The 19,987-nt window shown below is 40.4% G+C and overlaps 2 protein-coding genes across 5 annotated transcripts in view; one reads left to right on the top strand and one right to left on the bottom strand.

The window, feature by feature from the left end:
* Positions 1-10,089, top strand: part of ptpn11b (protein tyrosine phosphatase non-receptor type 11b) — a 35,099-nt gene extending 25,010 nt beyond the window's left edge. For all 3 annotated transcript variants that reach the window (XM_040013664.1, XM_040013665.1, XM_040013666.1), the window contains exons 7-16: positions 379-475; positions 693-772; positions 951-1,106; positions 2,150-2,281; positions 3,074-3,228; positions 5,309-5,376; positions 5,486-5,637; positions 5,874-5,974; positions 6,076-6,201; positions 7,413-10,089. In XM_040013664.1, the coding sequence (XP_039869598.1) occupies positions 379-475; positions 693-772; positions 951-1,106; positions 2,150-2,281; positions 3,074-3,228; positions 5,309-5,376; positions 5,486-5,637; positions 5,874-5,974; positions 6,076-6,163 (1,029 nt within the window). In that variant the 3' untranslated portion in view covers positions 6,164-6,201; positions 7,413-10,089. The remainder of the gene's footprint in view (positions 1-378; positions 476-692; positions 773-950; positions 1,107-2,149; positions 2,282-3,073; positions 3,229-5,308; positions 5,377-5,485; positions 5,638-5,873; positions 5,975-6,075; positions 6,202-7,412) is intronic.
* A 2,157-nt stretch (positions 10,090-12,246) lies between these two features.
* LOC120722617 (RING finger protein 223) lies at positions 12,247-17,641 on the bottom strand. 2 transcript variants are annotated; one of them, XM_040013669.1, is made up of 2 exons: positions 17,334-17,641; positions 12,247-14,031 (listed from the first exon to the last, which is right to left on the bottom strand). In XM_040013669.1, exon 2 carries the CDS (start codon positions 13,952-13,954, stop codon positions 13,247-13,249), a length of 708 nt encoding a protein of 235 aa, XP_039869603.1. In that variant the 5' UTR covers positions 13,955-14,031; positions 17,334-17,641; the 3' UTR covers positions 12,247-13,246. The 2 variants fall into 2 exon arrangements, with proteins under 2 accessions (XP_039869603.1, XP_039869602.1); XM_040013668.1 differs by having other exon boundaries at positions 12,247-14,034; positions 17,334-17,637.
* Between the last annotated feature and the right edge of the window lie 2,346 nt (positions 17,642-19,987).

Here is a 19,987-nt window from a genome sequence, read left to right as displayed (position 1 = left end):
CACACCTGGTTTTAATTATCATTGCAAAGGAAATAAAGATTGATATAATTGCTTGACATATCTACTCTTCAAAAGCAGAGCCGGCCTCTAAAATGAATTTTAATAGGAAGTATAAATAAAGAACTGTGCTGTTAATAATAACTCGTATGGTGAAATGCTTCCTCTTCATTGTGCAATGTGAATGCTGCCGTTTTCCTATTGTTCCACTCCAGAGTGACCCCTGCTGTAGTAAAAGCCCATTACACTGTTAACTTTAATCTAGAGTAGCTCATATATAATTGTCTTCCTTGTAAATTTCAGTTCCATTTTTGTGGATTTCCTTTTGTTCGAAACTTCCCCCAACTCTGTGTTTCTCTTTGTTTTGCTGTCAATCTTCAGGTACTTCAGCAGCAGGAGTGTAAACTGCTGTATCCCCGGAAAGAAGGCCAAAAGCCAGAAAACAAGAGTAAAAACAGATACAAGAATATCCTCCCCTGTGAGTCACACAGCAGCCTGCCATTTCCTGCCTCTCCAACTTCCTGTGGAAAGTGACACAAATAGACAACGTAGAGGCCTAAGCAGAGCATGCAGAGTTTTGCTTTGATTGCTCACAGCCTTTACGTTATGTTTGGGGAGGGGACAAAATCTAGTGTGGTCTCACAAAGCTGTAGACTTTTTGTTGTGTACTAATAGTTTTTACTTTGTGTTTTCAGTCGATACGACACGTGTTGAAATCAGGGAAATGGATCCTGATGTTCCTGGTTCAGACTACATCAATGCCAACTATATCAGAGTGAGTGTGTTCAGCATTAGATAAGACGTGTATCAACAAATGCATTATAAAAAAATATAGTAGTAGTAATAATAATGAGTATTCCTGGGATTTTGAGAACATTTATCTGGTAGCATGCTAGGTTCTCGTCTTCATGTGATCATAGCTGCATAATTATCCTTCATGCTCACACCCATAGAGTATGCATGAAGATGGACGTTTTGTGGAGGAGGGTAAAGTCTTCATTGCCACCCAAGGGTGTCTACAAAACACGGTCGTTGACTTCTGGAAGATGGTGTATCAGGAGAATTCACATGTAATTGTCATGACCACAAAGGAGATGGAACGAGGACGGGTGAGCAGTTTGCAGCAAGCGTCCCCCAAATATGCAGCTTTATATTTTAGCAGAGGGTCTGTGGGGCAGTGAAACTCTAGTTCCATGTACAAAATACCTAAAGGAAAGCTAATGGACATAATGGAAATGTCTTACTTTTCCTGATATAATTTTTCTTTTGCTGTTATCTTTTTTCTTTATCCTGTTTCAGTGGATGGAAGAGAAAAACTGTCAACATAAAAACATATTTCTGATTTAATTTAAAATGCTCACATTTTATGCATTGCCCTATATGAAATACTGGTGGTTTGCTCTCACTCATTTTTGTTCAGCTTTTTCAGATGTAAAGCATTATTAGATGGCTGTAGATTCTAAGATTGGTGTGCGGTCATGTAGTAGCAATGATGGCGTGTGTTAAGTTTTGGGGGGAGGGGAGAAAGATGGCTGATATGACATGTAAGCTGATTGAAAAGCTGCTCGAGATGAGCGGGTTCTTTCGATGGTCTAATACTCGTCAGTCAGAGCAGTATTTTTCATTAGAGAGGGCAAATCAAACAGTGTTGGAAGGTCATGCTTCAGGAATTTTTAGTATCAAAAGATTCATTCCCAGCATTGTAGTGCATTTTTCATTTTATTATTTATTTAATTTTTTTTAATGCACACTTTGTCTTTTCAGTATCAGTTTGACTGATAAAAGACGTTAATGCAGCAGGCACTTGGGCATTTTTTTTTCATGCTTTAAAATATTCATAGATCTACACACACAGGCACGACTTGCTCTTCTATTTTTGTGTACTTTACACATCAAGTACATCATGTAAATAGATGCTACATGCACCATTATAAACCCTTTCATACGTCAGACGTATTTAAAACCAAAAAAATGAAAAAATTTACAGCAAGATTTGTGCTTATGTTTAAAACTTTCTGCAGACTTAAAACCATAGATATCTAAGCTTTGAGTTGAATATTAAGAACTACATCCATGATGTTACCCTTTGCTGCCAAACAGTCACCTTTTAGGCTGGATGGAAAACTAAATCCTACTTTTTGCTCTGATTTAGAACAAATGTTTCCGTTACTGGCCAGACCTTCATGCCACTAAGGAGTTTGGAAAAGTGCTGGTGAGGAATGTGGACGAGCGGCCAGCACAAGACCATATCCTGAGGAAGCTGGAGGTGACACGTCTGGACCGGGTAGGGAACGCTCTATTCCCAGTCTGAGCCGACCCACTGACCTGAGGACAAATTATCTCACACCACACATGCACATGCTTGTGTTTGTACACTATAAGCTTGCACTTGTGGATTCACAGATCCACAATCCAGTGCTCAGTTTTCTTGTGCTAAATGCATAAATAAATAAATAATCTTTAATGCTGCGTTTGGCGCGTGTATACAATAATAAGCAAAAAGTTCAGAGTGCCTGCTTTTCTTTTTTCTGTGTTTATTAATGAAAGCTTAGAGGCTGTTGTTTTGATCAGTGAGGAACACTGAATATTTCAGGGGTGATATTTGGACACACACACACAGTCTGGATGTTAGGTGGGCTATAGCAACAGAGATGGAATATCCTCTGTTAACTTTTATTACAGTTCTTCTTTAAATGGGTTAAATTTTGATTTGAGTTTTTTCTTTTCATTTCAGTCTAGTTCCAGTTAGTTTCCAGAATAGGTCTGTATGTTTCAGTTCAGTTTTTATTCAGAAGAAATGTGATCAGAAGCACGACGTAGGCTATTCAGATAAGGTGTGACAACACAAACAACACTTTGGTTTATTGAGAATTATGATGTTATTTGATTGTGAGTTTCCATTAACACAGTCTCATCAGGCTGATTTGGAGAGGAAATGTCTTAGGTTCTAGGAATCCTTTGATTTTCATTTTCCGATAGCTAGTTCTGTTTTGTTTGTTTGTTTGTTTGTTTGTTTGTTTGTTTGTTTTTTAATCGTTTTTTGGTAACTTCACCTCATCATATTTGTCACTTATAGAAGGAGCCTGTGAGGTACATCTGGCACTATCAGTACCTGAGCTGGCCAGACCACGGAGTGCCCAACGAGCCTGGAGGCGTCCTCTGGTTCCTAGAGGAGGTCAACCGCACCCAGAGCACCATTCCACACACTGGGCCAATTGTCGTCCACTGCAGGTATGACAAGGAAGAAAATGGACTATTTTATTATAGGATGCTCATGCAACTTCACTAATTCTGGGTTGGGATTATAAAAAAACAACAACAAAGAGATCGGTTTCTCACACTGACAATAACAGTTATGTTCTTCTGCATACACATACATAAAGCACTTTGTTAGAAGCATCTGCTGTTGTTTTTTTGTTTTTTTTTTATGCAGGCATCCCATCAGCCAGTGATGTACTGAAAGATGAAAGTCTGTTGATATCAAAATGGTGCGATTGGCATCTCAGTGACTTGTCTGTGATAGCACTGTCGGTACTGGGCAGCTGGTTTGACTACTTTTGAAAGTGCTGAACTCCTGGTGGTTTCTACAGTTTACTCAGAGTGGTTATAAAAATATTGATGACTACTCCTTACAACTGGAAAGTGTCCCAGAATCAGAAACCTTTAGTTCAGCATCAGGTTTAATTCCTTGTAACCAGGAACTGAAATCTGAGACTTAACAAAAAAAAAAAACCCCAGCTTGTTTGATGAATATCCATTTGGGGTTGTGGCCAAATTTTGACATTAATACCAAGAACCTGGGAACCCTACCTGCTGGTTAAAGTCTGCACTTGGTATAGTGGCATATACACTTTTGGCCTCTTAATGTGAGTTGGTCATAGTTTAAATATAGTTTCAACTATGAAACTATATTTAAAGCTGGCTGTGTTTGTGTTTACATATTTATTTATCGTTTCCTTTTGCAAGTTTCATTTTACTTTCATAGTCACAAAGAGTTAGTCACAAAGCAAGTTCAAAGTGATTTTGTGAACATGAGGAAGAACAGTGGACTTCAGCAGTCTGTCCAGCCACCAGATCACCAGAATCCCTTTGAAATGAGCTAAAAGTACAAATCTACACAATGTATGTCAATCAGGCTGGCCCCAGCTGAAAATGCTCCTGTGGTTGTAAGGGTTAATCGTAAGCACCTAAATTTCACCAACTGAATTTGTTTAATTTATTTATTTTTTTCCAGTTGGCCACTTGGGTGTGCTATGATTAAGGTTTATAATCTGGAGTTACGAACGCCAGTTTGGTTAACAACTTGTCAGTTTTAAATTTCATTTTAATTCGGCCGATATAGTGTGACCACAATGTGGTCGGCCACAATCAATGTCGACCTCAGATTAAGTCCCAAGCTCGGTGTTCCTTCAGAAATGAAGGTTTAAACACACACACACTCTTAATCTCACTGAATATAACTAAATATAATAGGTCATTTTGAGGGCCTAACTATTAAAAGTCTGTAGAGAACAGGCAGCTGTTTGATCTGTTTTTAATGGATACAACATCAAACAAATATCAAAACAAGCAACACACACATTGTTGCGATAAATGCAATGTCTGGGGGAAAAAAAAAATCCCAAATTAATTAACATAAAAAAATTTTTTTTTTAAATTCAGACGTACAGTTTTGCACACACACTGTGTCTATTGCGTTTGCAGACATGTTGATACCAAATGTTTTAAACAGTTTTTTTTTTTTTTTTTTTTAAGTGTGGTATTCTTTCTCTTAACACACCCATCCAAACATGTACTGTAAACACAAGGACAACACTGACCTGACTCTTAAACACAGCGGTCAGCTGGCTTCAGATAAATCCGCCTCTATAAACAGAGATGTGCTTATGCACAGTCTGTAAGCAAGGACCAAGATAGCAGAAGCCTTCTGTTTGTCTCAGCACTGTTTACCAGTCAAGTTTGAGCGGGGTTTGGTTTCATGCAGCTCAACAGTCCATATTCTGGTTTTGCAGTCAATTTAGCAGTTTGTCAGCACATTTTAAGCTTATCTGCATTTGTAAACACTGGGCCTGATTTCTGCTGACTACTTTGAAAGCACCACAATTTTTGGATTGGGATTGTTGATGAAAATTGTTGATTTTTTTTTTTTTTTCTTTTCCCCTAAAGCAATAAATGGAAATAAAAACAAGTGAAACCTCAGCTTATACTTGTGTGCTTAAATATTCTCATAACTGTTTTTCACCTGGATTCTGGTGCTTTTCTTCAAGTATTGTAGCTACACATGGTTTTAACCTTAAACTTCTTGTTAAAGTGCAGGCATCGGCAGAACTGGCACAATTATCGTCATTGACATCCTTATCGACATTATTAACCGCCAAGGTATGAGGCTCAGATATGAAACTTTCTGGATTGTGAATCCTTTACTTTTTAATAAAGATATATATCTTTGTGCTTCAGTTCTGCTAACATTTGGATCTGCGTGTTTTAGGTCTCGACTGCGACATCGATGTCCCAAAGACCATCCAGAGGGTACGGCAGCAGAGATCAGGCATGGTGCAAACAGAGGCTCAGTATAAGTTCATCTACATGGCTGTGCAGCAGTACATAGACACAGTGCAGAAGAGACTGGAGGAGGAGCAGGTAATTGGCTATATTAGTGTTTTTTACTGTATTAAAACATTAGATTTTTGACGGAGCAATGAAGCCGTATAAAGTCCGTCAGTTACATTTTAAACGCTAGAGCTGAGAGGCAAATCATCAGCATGTCAGCTGGTTAGGCGTGTTTACCACTTGCTTTCACTGCTGAATGTGGTTACAGTTTGAGATTGAGTAATTTCAGTAGATGACAGATTAATTTATTTTTTGTCACTTTTCAGAGGAATAAGATGACAGAGAGGGAATATTCCAATATCAAATATCCCCAGATGACCAACTCGAGGTCCAAGCACAACATGACCTCCTCACGCTCTTCTTCTGTGTAAGTCCATCAGGCATACACGTGTTAAAAAAATGTCATCATAGGACTTAAGCAGGGTTTGACAGTGGGTTCATTTTCACAGCGATTATTTTCTCTTTTAGGCTGACAAATGACGATTCATCAAGCGTATACGAGAACATAAACTTCAAAAGCCCTCAGACATCTTTCAGCAGTAATACCAGGAGGTAAAATCGGCGCCGTGGACCTCCTCTTCTGTCTGCCTCTCTGTAAGTGTCAATTTTTATTTCCATGTTTCTCAGAGATCCATCCTTTAAGCTAGGAAAAAAAAGCCCAACATTGTTTGTTTCATTGTTTCCTTTTCCTTCTGCCTTAGTCAGTTTAGAAAACTACCACAAGCATTTCTGGTTTCACGTGCTGGATTCCATTAACAGTAAATGTAGCTTTGGGTGGAAAAAACAAAACAAAACTAACTTAAGCCTGACGTGTCAGAAAATGTTTCCCCTAAAATCAAAGCTCAAGGTGTTCTTCCGCTGATGGCGGAAAGTTCTGTTTCTTCCAGTGTTGAATTAATTTTCCGTGTGTAAGCAGAAAGGTACTTTTCCTATATTTTTTCAGTTTTAAATTATAGGTTAGCCAGGAGCAGCTGAGTTGGCTTTAAAGAATACCAGTGCTCCCCCCCCCCCTTTTTTTTTTTAGCGCAACAAAAGACTGAATTTAATTTCAAATTATAATCAACCTCAGTTCTCACACTGTCATTCTTTTCTGTCATGGTGACTAATATAAGCACCAAGACAAGGAACCCAGCAGTGTTACAGGGAACGAATCATGGCTTTGATTCTGGGGTCACAGGCACAAAACGTATTCTGAATACAGCATTGATTACAGTTGAATGTATTTAAAATGCATTAATTGAATGTGGCGTGTTGTTTCTGGAGGACTTCTGTCAGATTTTTTTTTTTTTTTTTAAATGCATAACATAAAAGACTAACTACCAGTCTGCTCAGCCTCTCTCCGTCTTTCTTGGCTCAAACTTTGATACAAATATGGAAAAGATTTAATTTTCATGGGTAGTTTCAAATTTTTAGCTGTGCATCAGTGTTTATGAGCGTGTGGTTGGAGGCGTATATGATTGTATGTAGAAAGTATTAAGTAAGTAATGGGTGCACTTAAACCTGCACCTATTGTTGCTTGATGTGCAGCACTCAACAGGAAATGTTGAAGAGCAGCATGATGGACCAATATATTCCTAAATATCAAAATGTCCTGAGTGAAGTTATAAAAATCTAATTAATAATAAATGAGTAAATAAGATCCCTGCCAGAAAGACTGAGGACATGTTTGTATAACTTCAGTGATGCTTGAGAACAGCGTCATTATATTTATTTTATAATTTTGATCTGATTCGAGCATCAAGTCATGAAATGTAAAATCCGAACCGTACTTGGTCTACATGTCTGTGTTTCTTTCACTTTCTCAGCTCCTGAAAATCCCTTGGGAGGGTGGGGGGGACTCCACACTCGGTACACTCCACATCGCTGGATCTTGGCGTGGACCGAAAGTGGCGGGCTGATGTGTCTGCTGCCACCGTCCTGCTGGACTTCTGTCTGTCTGGACTTCTGTGGAGTCCACAGCATAGTGCCCTTACTCAGGCCCCCCACTTCCACTTGCCCTTTTTCTTCCCTCCTGTGCTAATGCTTCTCCCTTTCTTAACCAGCACAAGTGCCTTGTCACAGGATGTGTCTGTAATCTAGCCAACCCAAACCCACTGTTACTCTGCAAGTCTACATGAAGGCGAAAAACAGTTTTCTCTTAGGGTGACAGATATTAAATGTGGAGCCCGGCCTGGCCTCAAGTGAACGTAGCTGTGTGGGACTAAGGGAAGAGGTCAAAACTAAGCCGTTTGTCCGCACGCTGCCCCGACTCACTCGGTTATCTCTTTCTCAGTCTTGGCTGCTTGTCGTCTAAATTGGATTCTAAGACCGTTTTTGCTGTGTTCTGTCTGTCCAGCTGTGGTGGTTATTAATGTGGCTGCTGAGTGATGGCAAGGGCAGTTGCATAACCTGCTTCATGACCCCAGTCACAAGACGGGCAAGCAAGTCCCCTCCCTCCTTTGAATCTTTAATGAAGTTGTCTTTTTAAGTTGTGAAAGTGAATAAATTTTATTTAGATATGACTGATTATCAAAGTTTTGTATTGTGAAGGAGTTATATATAATCTCACTAGCTGCAAATGCAATCCACTGTTCTTTGACAATTTTGGAGGTGATTTGTTTTCGCTGTCGGGACAAAACCCGTCTGCCCCGACTGTCTATGAACGTGAACATGACCTCCAGTTAAAGAACAGTCATTCATGAAAACTAGGGCTGTTCTGTCCAAGAAGTCATTTTTTTCTTTTACTGATGTTGGTATAATGGTTATGTTTTGATGTTTATTTAAATATATATTTATAAAGATGCGCTGTGGTGTAAGAAATCATTCTTAGATATTTGAAGTCCATATTTGACAGAAAACTGGGTGGAAAGGATTCCTGAATGGACGGTCGGAGTCGTGCTCAGCCGACCGCCGTCTCGCAGCTTAGTTTGACTGGTCGTCCTTGTTAATCAGCGGGTCTGATGCTGTTCAACATCTGTCAGGGGGTAGATTGTCACAAGGAGACAAGGGAAAGGGGGGCGATTACAGTGAGGCAGATGGCCATCTGGCCCACTGTAATCACCCCGAGATTGAAGAATAGATTTGTCTCCAAAAAGTAATTTAGAAGATGGCCGTAATCCAGGCTTGATGATAGCAGAGAGAGTAAGCTGACGTCACTGATGTGATAAGGAAGACAGCGGTGCCGCTGTGCAAAGGGCTGTGCAGCAGCTTGTTGGCTACTTTTAGCCTCAAGAAGCAGCACCAAAATATCCTGTGCAAATAGAAGCGTAGAAATGTTGGAAGTCTGTCCTAGATGGTTTAAACCGTTGTCACTCAATGTCCTGAAAACCCTTTTTTAAAAATTTTTTATTTTTATTTTATTTTTAAAAAAACCCAACAAACTACTGAATGTCTGACCGGTGGAACGTACCCTTGGTAATATGTTCAGTCCACTTTTTTCCTATTCAAGCATCAAAATAAAAGCGTGACTGAGTGGCACTCGTTCACACCGTTCGTCTTTACAGCTGGACTCCCGCAGGTGCAGCTTGTGATTTAATGTTATTTTTGAAATGAACACAATTTATGATGCAGCCAAGCACAATCAAGTTCTTCTTTCTTTAAATGGTTGACTCTTATGTGAATAAAAGCTCTGTTTTACATGAATGTCGGTGAAGGCCCACAGGACGTCTGTGGGTGAAGAAAATGCTGCACCACTTGTTCGTCCCTTGAATTCGAGCACTGATGGCGTGTGAATCCTCCTGTTTTTCTGTTGTTTTTGTTTTTCTCTTCATGAACTGTGATTTATGTCCAATGAATGAGACTTGTTGGTTTGTTTTCTTCGTCCTGCGCTGGGATATTTTTTTTTCTTTCTTTCTTGTATTTTTCTTTTGCCTCTATTGGTCAGATTGTGTTTATGATTTGGTGAAACATCAGTACTTGAAAGTGTGAAACTGCTGAACCTCAGGCTGTGTGGATGTTCGTCAGCTTTTTTGTTTTTTGTTTTTTTTGTTTTTGTTTTTTGTAGTGCACTAAATTTTTGCCATCAGTGTTTATCTTGTTTTGTTTTTTGTTTCAGATTGTATAGTTTTTGATTTTTATTCGTTCTTGCTTTTTTTGTACCTTGACTTTTTTGTAAATCTGTGTAATTTTACCAATGATAAAATTCAGGCTCTGAGTTGTACCAGCGCACACAGAGCTTTGCAGAAGTAACGTGGTATTTTCACTCTGCTCGTCATCTTACACTTACTTGAACATGAGTTCAATGTGTGTGCATTTCGGAGGGTTTTTTTTTGTTTGTTTGTTTTGTTAGTTTTTGTTTTTTCATCCCCCTGTTCCTCTGATTGCAGTAAACCTGAAATGAGTAGTGTCGTTCAGTGGAAGCTTTCCCTTTTGCTCTTTTTCTTGCACTGGCTCCACCCAGACGCCTTGTTTTTTGCTGTATAGACTACAACGGCTGACACGATGATCTGTCAGAGCAACAAAATGATTTATCATAGTTTAATAAAAATCTATGATGGCACTATATAAAGTTAAATGTTTTCATTTGATTTTATGTTCTTTTAGTTTGTTACTTCAAAGGAGAGAGAATCTTTCATTCTACAGTCACGTCATATTTTAAATATCGGTAAGTTTTATAAAAATCATCGGGTCTTTACCAAGGTCTTCATATCATTTAAATACAGTCTCAGGTGTGTGTGTGTGTGTGAGTGAGTGTGTGAGACTCATTACAGCTGCTTAATTATTTACAAAAATAAGCCAAAGTGCAGCAGTGTGTGGAAAAACTAAGGACTTGTGAAGTGAAGAGGGTAATGTAGCAGCTAGGTGCTGCTAATCAAAGGCATTTGATTTACTGATTATCCAGAAATGTGAGCATCTCTGCTTAAAGGAAAGAAGCGACTGCTGTTGGGAAGGAATATGTAGCTACTTCCAAAAACTCCAACTTCCAACGTTCCACACTGGGATTATTTATAAGTGGAAAAAACATTCGGGACAGGTGCCAGTCTGTCTTGGAGTGGACGTTTGAGCAAATTCAGACTGAGGTCAAACCATGCAGTTCTAAGAGAAACCACGACCAAAGACATGAGAGCTACGTTTCAGGCCTGAGTTGATGTGTTACATGTTAAAGTTTATGATAGCACAAAACTTTGGAACTATGAAAAAGTTGCTGGGAAAAGGCCTCCTTTCTCCTGTGCACAGTACAGTAGTTTAGGTTTGCAAAGCTGGATCTTAGCAAACCACAAGACTTCAGGAACAGGACATATGAGACCGAAGTGAAGATGTTTAATGCACAGTGCTATGTTTAACAAAAACACAGCCCATGAGCACAAACACCTCACACCAGCTGTCAACCATGGTGGTGGAGAGGTGATAATCTGGGTTTTGCAACCACAGGACTTGGGCTCCTTGCAGTCTTTGAGTCAACTATGAATTCCTCTGTATACCAAAGTATTCAAGTCAAATATAACGCCATCTGTCTGACAGCTAAAGCTTTGCTCAAACTGGGTCATGCAAAAGGAGAATGATCCCACTGTAGCAAATCTGCTACAGACTGTCTGAAAAAGAAAAGAATCATCGTGCTACAATTACCCGTCAGAGTCCAGACCTCATCTTTGGGTGGAACATTTATGCTGTACCTAAACGAATGCCCGCAAATCTCAATGAAGTGAAGCAATGTTGTAAAGAAGAGAGTGGGCTAAAAATCCTCCACAGTGATGTGAGAGTTTGATAAAGTCTTACAGAAAATCATTACTTTAACTTTTATTGCTGCTAAAGGTGGTTCTACAAGCTACTGAATCATGGGCTGTGCTAATGACGAGCTCATAGCTTTCTATGCTTATTCACTCCATTTGTCATTTCATTTGGTAAAAGCTTTACAGCACGATACTGATCACCAACCTGCTCATACTAAAAGCAAGGCAGGAAAGACTGAAAAAACACCAGTGTTTCATGGTTGAAGTGGCTTAAAGGAAATATGCTTTAGAACTCCAGAGCAAATAAAACAGGTGATGAGTGTGAAATTAGTGCTTTCCTAGCTGAATTTCAACAAGCTAGTTTTCTTTTGCTGCCTGTCACAAGAAAATTGGCCGTTCAAATCTGCTTTATTAGAGGCAGGCATTTATAAAAGGCTTCTTTATAGGAAATGATCAATTTAAATGTAGAGAAAAGTTTATTTCCAACTAACAAGAACTTATTAAGAAGTATTTATTTTGACTTCCTTTTTCTATTTAGGGGAAACTGCTTCGAGGCCGTGATTCAGCACCTTTCTCTTTCGCCTGGATTTATTGTTTAACCACATTTACCGGCAGCTTCAGCTGGTACTTGAGGAAATTCTCCTTTTATGGCTTCCTCTAAATGAAGCTCGAATCAACATAATGCTCTTATCATCCATATGCCACGTGTGAGCTCTGGAAAGCCCCCACAACCTAACTTTTCCGTCATGTCACACAGAATCCAGGAAGAAATAAAGACTGCTTCCTGTCCAGACAAAGGAGGAGCTGGCTTTTATGGTGACGGTTTAATGGTTACATAGGGCATGGTTTGTTTTTTTAACTTGATAATGAGATTACGCTTTGTTTTAATTAGCATAAAAGGGTGTGAGTAGCTTTGTGTCTGTTTGAGGCTTTAGAAACTTAATTTGTGATTCAACTTTGTTCAAATGATTTATTTTCCAGAATCATAATCTGAGTTTTTGTTTGTTTTTTATTTAAAGTTTGTACAAAAGGTCTTAAGAAAACACACTTTACACATAGTTTTTCATTGACATACTGGGAACACTTCTTCGTGCTGCCAGACAGACATTTGCAAAGCAAAGTTCAACTTTCATGTGCCAGCGTCTCTGAGCTTTCCTGGTTGTGTACAAGTAGACGCAATAAATTAACCCAGCTGCGCTCCAGTCCATTGAGCCTGCTAGAAAGCAAAAATCATGTCTAATTTCAAAATACAAGCGCAGATTAAAGTGCTGAGATTCTTCATCTTCTCTGTGCCGCTAAACAAACACAGTGAAGCTGGTCTCGCTTCACTGTGTGGTGTTATTTGTAAATCAGTCGTGTCCACAGACTGTAAAAGATGGACATAGCTGCTGGTTCATGGTCTACCATTGAAGCCTTTAGTTTTATTTTTTATTGTTTTAAGTATACATAATGAGTGGCTGTGATATGACAAGACCCACCCACTTTAGAAAAATGAGGTAATAAATCAGGTGAGAAGTACGTAGTTCTCCCTGCTGGCTAAGGCGCATCCATGTTGGCTTCACTTTAGAGACTGAAGCTAGTCCATCCTTTATCTACAGTTTATGGTTGTCTGTGTGAACAAGAAATTTCATCTCATAACGTTTTTATGTCAAAAATTCTTGTGCCCTATAACGCCATAATAACATGTCACTGGTGAAAATGGCTGCAGTCAGTGTTACTTTACGGGCTGTTTGCCTGCTCGCAGTTTTTTAAACCGCCACCGGGAGGCACTGAAGTCAAATGTCTAAAAAAGCTTGCACATAGACGCTTTAAGCTTTGTGGCTCTTTTTCAAATTGAAAATGTGAGGAGCTGTTTCTGTGTAGCAATAATAAAATACACTTTTAAGACAATTTGGAAATAATAATAATAATTAAAATGTCACACAACAGTACAAATGTATCATTCACAATATTCTAAGCATTTACAAGTGAAGTCCAGGTAGTTTCAATGTTTATCCCACCAGTTTCTTGAACATGGCACTGGTGATGTTGGGGTTGGGGGTGGTACTGATGGTCGTGTGGGTGCTTTCGCTGAAGCAGCGCATATTCCCGGTGCTGAACACGCACTGCAGAGGCCACAAAACAACCACAATAAGCAGCACCAGGAGCAGAATGAAGAGGATCATCTTCTTGCAGTCAGCCACTCTGTCCACCATAGTGAGATGGCGCTGTGGAAGCTCGGGAGCAGTGTCCATCTTGGAGGACCCAATGTCAATGCAGACGCAGAAGGCCGTAGGACTTTCGGGGTCCCCTGAGATATTATGATTCTGCCTGCTCTTGTAGCACAGCCTCTCCCCCTCCAGCCACACTGGCTCCTCCTGCTGCTGGTGGCTGGGCAGCTCGCAGAGGACCTCGCGGCTGGTGGCTAGGGCTGGGGGTCCTTCCTTTGGCAAAATAGTGGCCTGCCGGCAGATGGGGCAACGGATGTCTAAGGTGGGGTTTTTGTTGTTGTGGTTGGACAGCGCATTGAGGCGGGAAAGGCACTCCAGGCAGAAGGTGTGGGTGCACTGCAGCTGCTTGGGTGTTTTGAAGACATTGTCGTAGGTGTTGTAGCAGATGGAGCACTCGGGCTGGTTTGCCACTGACACCTTCTTTTGCAGCTCTCCAGCGTCTTCCTGGGAGGGTATCGTCACGTGCCAAACCTGCTGGGTATCTTCCATCTTTAGAGGTCTTTGACGTCCTTTGTCAACTCTCCTTTTGGGCTCTCAGGCTGTTGTCTTGGTCTGTCCTGAAGTCCCTGCTGGAGTGAAATGCACAGATTAGTATTCAGAGTTCTTAAAAATGCCGTAGAAATTGCAACAGTTTACAGTCATGCCTAGCCAAGGCAGGATTTATCCAGTCATACTGGATAAATCCTTAGTGTTCTTAGCCTCACTTGGTGCACTGATAATATTACAAAGTTTAAAGTTTTTATCCTGTCAAGGAGTATTTCGGGAACGATGCATAACGGGTCAAATATGCTGTGTGATAAGGCAGCATGCACAAAGATATAAATCAGTTAAGTGACCACAAAATGAAAAGAAGCCCTCTAGCCCCTACACAGTGTGGGCAGTGCTGCAGGTACAGCGCCAGTCATGACAACATTTTGATCGGGCCTCAAAAAAGAAAAGCCAAAACAAGCCAAAGACCTTTAGTTCTGCTATAAATCATAGAACTTATTAATGGCTGCTGGATGCGCACTGTGTAGTTTAGTGTTGTAATGTAGAGGGAGTGAATGAGTCAGTCTTCAGTAAGCAATGAAAGCCAAGGATCTCTTTTTTTGTTGTTTGTTGAACATCCTGGTCAACGCCTACGGGGTTATCAGATTTTCACGCTGGGTGAATGACTTCATTGTGGAAATGTAAAGCGTGGGGACTCGTGTTGAGAGTCACCCTGATTGTTTTGGGAATCCATTCCTGTTCTGGGGTCTCTACAAGACTGTTCAGTGTATTATACAGCATCTCTCATCAGCTGCAGTGAATATTAAAAGAATCTACATTATCTAACCAGTTTTGATATAATTGTTTAAAACTGGTGGGAATAAAGCGGCTTCACTGAGAGCCTTCTTTTGGTTTGTACTTCCTCTTAAAAAAACGTCCTGTCATCACAGCTCACATGCACCACGCTGAGCTTATCTTGGTTGGCTTTTACGACAGATACGGTCTCCTTCAAGTTTTAACTTAGTCACCTTTTTTTATATCACATCTAACTGCCTGCTGAATAGTGACTCATAGAATTTGTTTGGATCCTTTACCTGTCTTTTTTTGTATCTTTGTGTTTTAGCTTGTACTTTCTTTTATATTTTATTAAAACATCTGATGAACACCCTCTAAAACAGCCAAATGGATTATTTCTTTACTCTTCTGGAAATATTAACCAATTCATTGATGTGTGAAAAATGGGAGAGTCTCAAAATGAATCCACAATAAAAGCCCCTATTCCATATCAAACTCAAAGCTTTATATATCTTCCTTGGAAAGAACCCTAATGTTGTAGTTTTGGTATTAGAAGTCAGTCATTTTGAGGGTTTCTGTGTGTTTGTGGATTAGGGATGAATGATGTCAGCACAGGTGTTCTCCTCTCTGTGCCCCGAGGGCCGGTCTTGTCCCAGTTCTCCCATCTACACAAAGTCCCTGCTTGTTCTCCACCTAATCACTCCATCTACCCTTCACATTCCTGCACAGGGAGCTCTCTCCCTCCACATGTCTGCTGAATGCTTCAGTAGGATGAGGACAGATTTCTCGGTATAATTACACCCGTCTTATCAGTTTAAAGACTCCTTTAACCGCGGATTCTGAATCAATTACACTCACTTTCAAATTGCGGTTTAGTTGTCGGGCGTGCCCCTTTACTGGACGCCCGTGGCACTGCAGTACGAGGTAGAAGACCTCCAGATAACACTCCCAGTGACTAGTGTCTGATGCAGCACACTGAAAATTCAGTTCATTTCAATATTACCAACGCTGATTAACCACAAAATGACACTTACGCAAAACAAGCAAACTTTGAACATTGTAAGGATTTAGCAAATATTTAAACACCTACTTAAAGGTTCATATGTGGCTAATTATTGTATTTCATGTGTTTTAAAGGCACACTGAGCCAGGTCAAGGTCTTACGAAAAGAGGAAAAGTCGTTTGATGATCCCACGCAAGCTCCCTGCATCTACAGTAATAAAGTAGCTAAATTTAAACTGATTGGCTGGATGTGACATCTCCTGCTCTGTTTCCATATCTGTTAATCTGGTAACAAACTTGTTAAACTTTTACAGGTTTCAGTCTGGTGGCTGGTCAGAAGGAATGCACTGAGGACACTTCACAGATTATAGTCTGACTCTCTGACCTTACAAAGAAACATCTGCTCACAGGGACATTGTGTTTGTTTGGTTGTTGTTGTTCTTATTTTGGTAGTTGAATCTGTAAATATTCCTGTAAATATTCTACTGTTAATGTGTAAAGATTGTAATACTTCAGAGTTTATCATTAGTCACGTAGCCCCTGTGGGCTCTGTTTAAGTATTAGTAGACTGCCCTAGCACACGGCTCGAGCAATACGCAGTAATAGGACAGAGTCGGTTAAACTTTAGAGATATCAACCGCTGTGAGTCCATTTCACTTGTTTTGGTGCAAAAGAAAGTGACAGCAGGTGCACTGCAGGGAGAACAACACAACCTCCCCCCTAACAAAAGGAAAGGTTTTGCACTTGGTGTCCACAGACCATTTCTTTCTCCTTTGCTCTCTTGATTTTTAAAAAATTACAGCTACAAACTGTTACACGCCCTCATTCAGAGGAAAAGCTATAAAAAAACTGATATTGTTCATCAGGTCAAATATTAACTCAAACTCAGTCGTTGCTCAACCCTTAACACTTCAAAACACCACTAAATCTCTTTATTGTCTTTGCGCAGTGCTTTGCTTTGACCTTCCCTTTGCAATCACACATTGCTGACCAGGTGCACATGTTTTTTTCTCCTCACCCATCCCACTGACACAATTCTTTTACAACTTATTTGTGTATTACTATCCCATCCCCCTCCCACCCACCCACCTCGCTTCTTTGTGTCAGGCTCAACTGCCATCTCTAGTGTTGCACTACCTGTTCTCCATTTGAAAGGTAAATGTAACTCGACCTGCCGACAGTTTGAACTAGGGGCGGCTCGAGACGGTTTAACTGATCGTGAGATTAGGTCGAGGCAAAAACAGATCTGTTCAGCAGGTAGCATGTGTACGCGCAAAGGACAATGCAGGAAGCAGTAGTGCAGACATCTGATAAACTGAATACACAGATGGCTGCTGCAGCAGGAGATCATGAACATGTGTTGTGACGGTACCACTCTTTGCATCTCAGCAGTTTGGAGATGAGATAACACAGCCTCATTTGTCAAAGACAGCCTGGAGTGTGACTTTGTTCAATTTAAGGGGTAATAAGTAATAATAAATAATCAAATATGGGCACAAACACTAAAGTGCAGCATTTAAAGCCTTTTAGTTTAACATCAGTGAGCTACAAAATGTTTAAAAAATTGCCTCAAAACAGCATGAAGAACAAAAGTTCAGTTTACCTGTTAGATGATTAAGATGTGCTCCTGTCTTGATCGCGGTTGGGCCGAGCTCAGCTCACTCCCTCAGAACTTGACAAAGCATTTTTCTCTCAGTCAAATTCAACTGACTTCCAAATTCACACCAGGGAGTTTGGGGTGTTAATTGTGCCTCTGCTCAGGTTGAGGTCCTCCTCCGTGGTGTTTGTTCGAGTGGGTGCGTGTTCAGAGGCTGAGTAACGGCTCGCTGTGTGAGAGTCAGCTCTGAGTTGTCCCTCCTCAGTGTCACCTGTCAGGCTCTGTCAGCTCCCTTTTTTTAGCCCTCTATGTAAATGGCCTCAACAGAGTTTTGGCCTTGAGGCGGGGAGGGAGGAGGAGGAAGGGGAGGAGGAAGACGCCTCACAACTTCAAGGAGAGTAGTACACATTACTGGCCTGTCTTTTTATGTTCCTTCATGCCTCTCTCCACACATAAAGCAAACACCTATAACCTACAGCACACTAATCACACTCAATCTGATATATTATTGACGTGACTGCAACATTCATTTTCTTGTCAACAGCACTCAAGTCTGTGCCCTTAAAACAAAAACCTTTAGGATTGACTTTTTCAGAGAATAAATAAATGCAAACAGACTGAAACTGCCTTTTTTTTACACAACCAGTGTGCTTAAGATACACAATACATATACAGGTCTCATTTCCATGTAGCCACTGATAAGGCGACAGGTGGTGATAGAGGAATATCTTCCCGCCAGAGGACCGCTGCATATACGAACAGGCTCTCGCTCCACTTGCAGTGCTGCTGGTCAACATTACAAGCCGTTATAATTCAGCCTGATACATTTTCCAAAACTTTCCGAGCTACACTTCATTAAGAAAAGAAAACAAAAATGACATCATGTTTGATCTCAGAGGGCGAGATCGCCATTAAGGAGGTCAGAGATTAGAAAGACTTCTCTTCAAATCTGTATTTGAAAGACTGTCAGGATATTCAATCAGCACCTCTAACAGGATATAAACACAAAAGTAACAACGGCATCCACCGTGAAGAGGTTACTGCTCATTTATATGACTTGAAGGATGCGTGTTGGGTGTTTTATTTGATTACTCATTACATCTTATGGAAATGACTAATGGCCCTTGGCCATTAGCAATAATATGTCTCTGCAATAACAGCTTCCTAACTGACTCAGTTATTTAGTAACCCAAGCACAAATACTGCTCTATCATATCAGCAAAGTCATTTCTTGGGCACTAAGCAGAGCGGCCTTTGACGAAGGAGAAGGTGTACAATCAGATGTTTTCTTTGTTTTTGTTTAATTCCCTTTCCTGGAATCCATGTATTGGGCCAAATAATAAACATGCCAAAGATTTAGTGAGAGTGTAATTCTATAGTGAATGATGTTGCACGATAGATGGCAGGGAAATGATACACGTGAGAAGGGAATGTGTTTGTGCAGACAGGCCATAAAATGACACAATGTTGACTGTCTGTCCTCTTGAACTGACAGTTACTCAAACAATGAATATGATAGTCTCAATCTCTATAGCCATGCCTCCAAGGTCAGAATCTCCTGCTGTTTCATTTTAGTAGGAATATGTGCACAGTGTTGGCGGTAAGTGACATGATTATTTTTAATTAACACTGAGGATTCTCAGATGTGCCTCCTACTGGATTTGTAAATGTTCGCATCTACAGCTTGCATGAATTTCGTTTTCCACTTTCCTGTCGAGAAATTTCCATGAATCTCTGTCCTTCATCTAGTTCAGAAAGCAGCACATAGGCGTCTTAATGTTTTACCAGACTGCATGACGTCACTCCAGTCCCCAGCGTTTGTCTCCAGTGGCTCCCTGTGCATTTCTTTAAGTTTGATTACTTATAAAGAAACAAACTGCCCCTAATGTTTATGGTAGTTTTGTTTTAATGGAGAGAGACAGACTCTCAACCAAATATCCAGAAAAGTAAAACAAACAAAACAAAAGGTACTTGATTCCCTGGATCCCACTGATTGGCTCTGTGCCCATCTGATCCACGCATAAAAAAACACTTGTCCACAGAAACAATTTCTCCCAGGCCAAAGATCTGTCAAAGGACATAAGCAGCAAGCTTGTAGACCTCCACAAGGCTGGAGTGGGAGTGGACTGTAAAGCTCGTCTCAAGGACCTGCAAATGATTCTGAGAAGGCTGGGAGAAAGTCCTTTGGTCAGCACAAGGTTAAAAAAAAGGGTTTTCTGGCATCATCTCGACCATCCCCACAGTCAAGCATGGAGGTGGCAACATTTTATTTGGGGGCTGTTTTTCTGCTAAGGTTACAGGACAGCTACACAGCATTGAGGGGTTAACGGACGTTGTCATGTATTGTAAAATCTTGGACAAGATCCACCTTTCCTCAATCAGAACACTGAAGATGCCATGTCCAGCATATCAGTGACCCAAAACATTACACAAAGTTAAAGCCCTATAGAAAATCTGTGGAGCTTAAACTTCAGAGTTACCAAGTGGCACCAAAAAAACCTACATGATTTTTGAGAGTTTCTGTAGAGATGAGTGGGACAAAATCTCTCCTGGAATTTGTGCAAACCTGATGATCAAGCTCTCCCGAGGGTTTCTTCTCCAAGAACTGAGTCATGTTTACCTAATTTGCAGTTCGGATACTTTGACTGCAGTTTCTAGCA

This window comes from Simochromis diagramma, unplaced genomic scaffold (genome assembly GCF_900408965.1).
Source record: "Simochromis diagramma unplaced genomic scaffold, fSimDia1.1 OVJJ01000705.1, whole genome shotgun sequence".
In the NCBI taxonomy this organism is placed as follows: domain Eukaryota; kingdom Metazoa; phylum Chordata; class Actinopteri; order Cichliformes; family Cichlidae; genus Simochromis; species Simochromis diagramma.
This window is presented reverse-complemented; position numbering and strand designations above follow the sequence as displayed.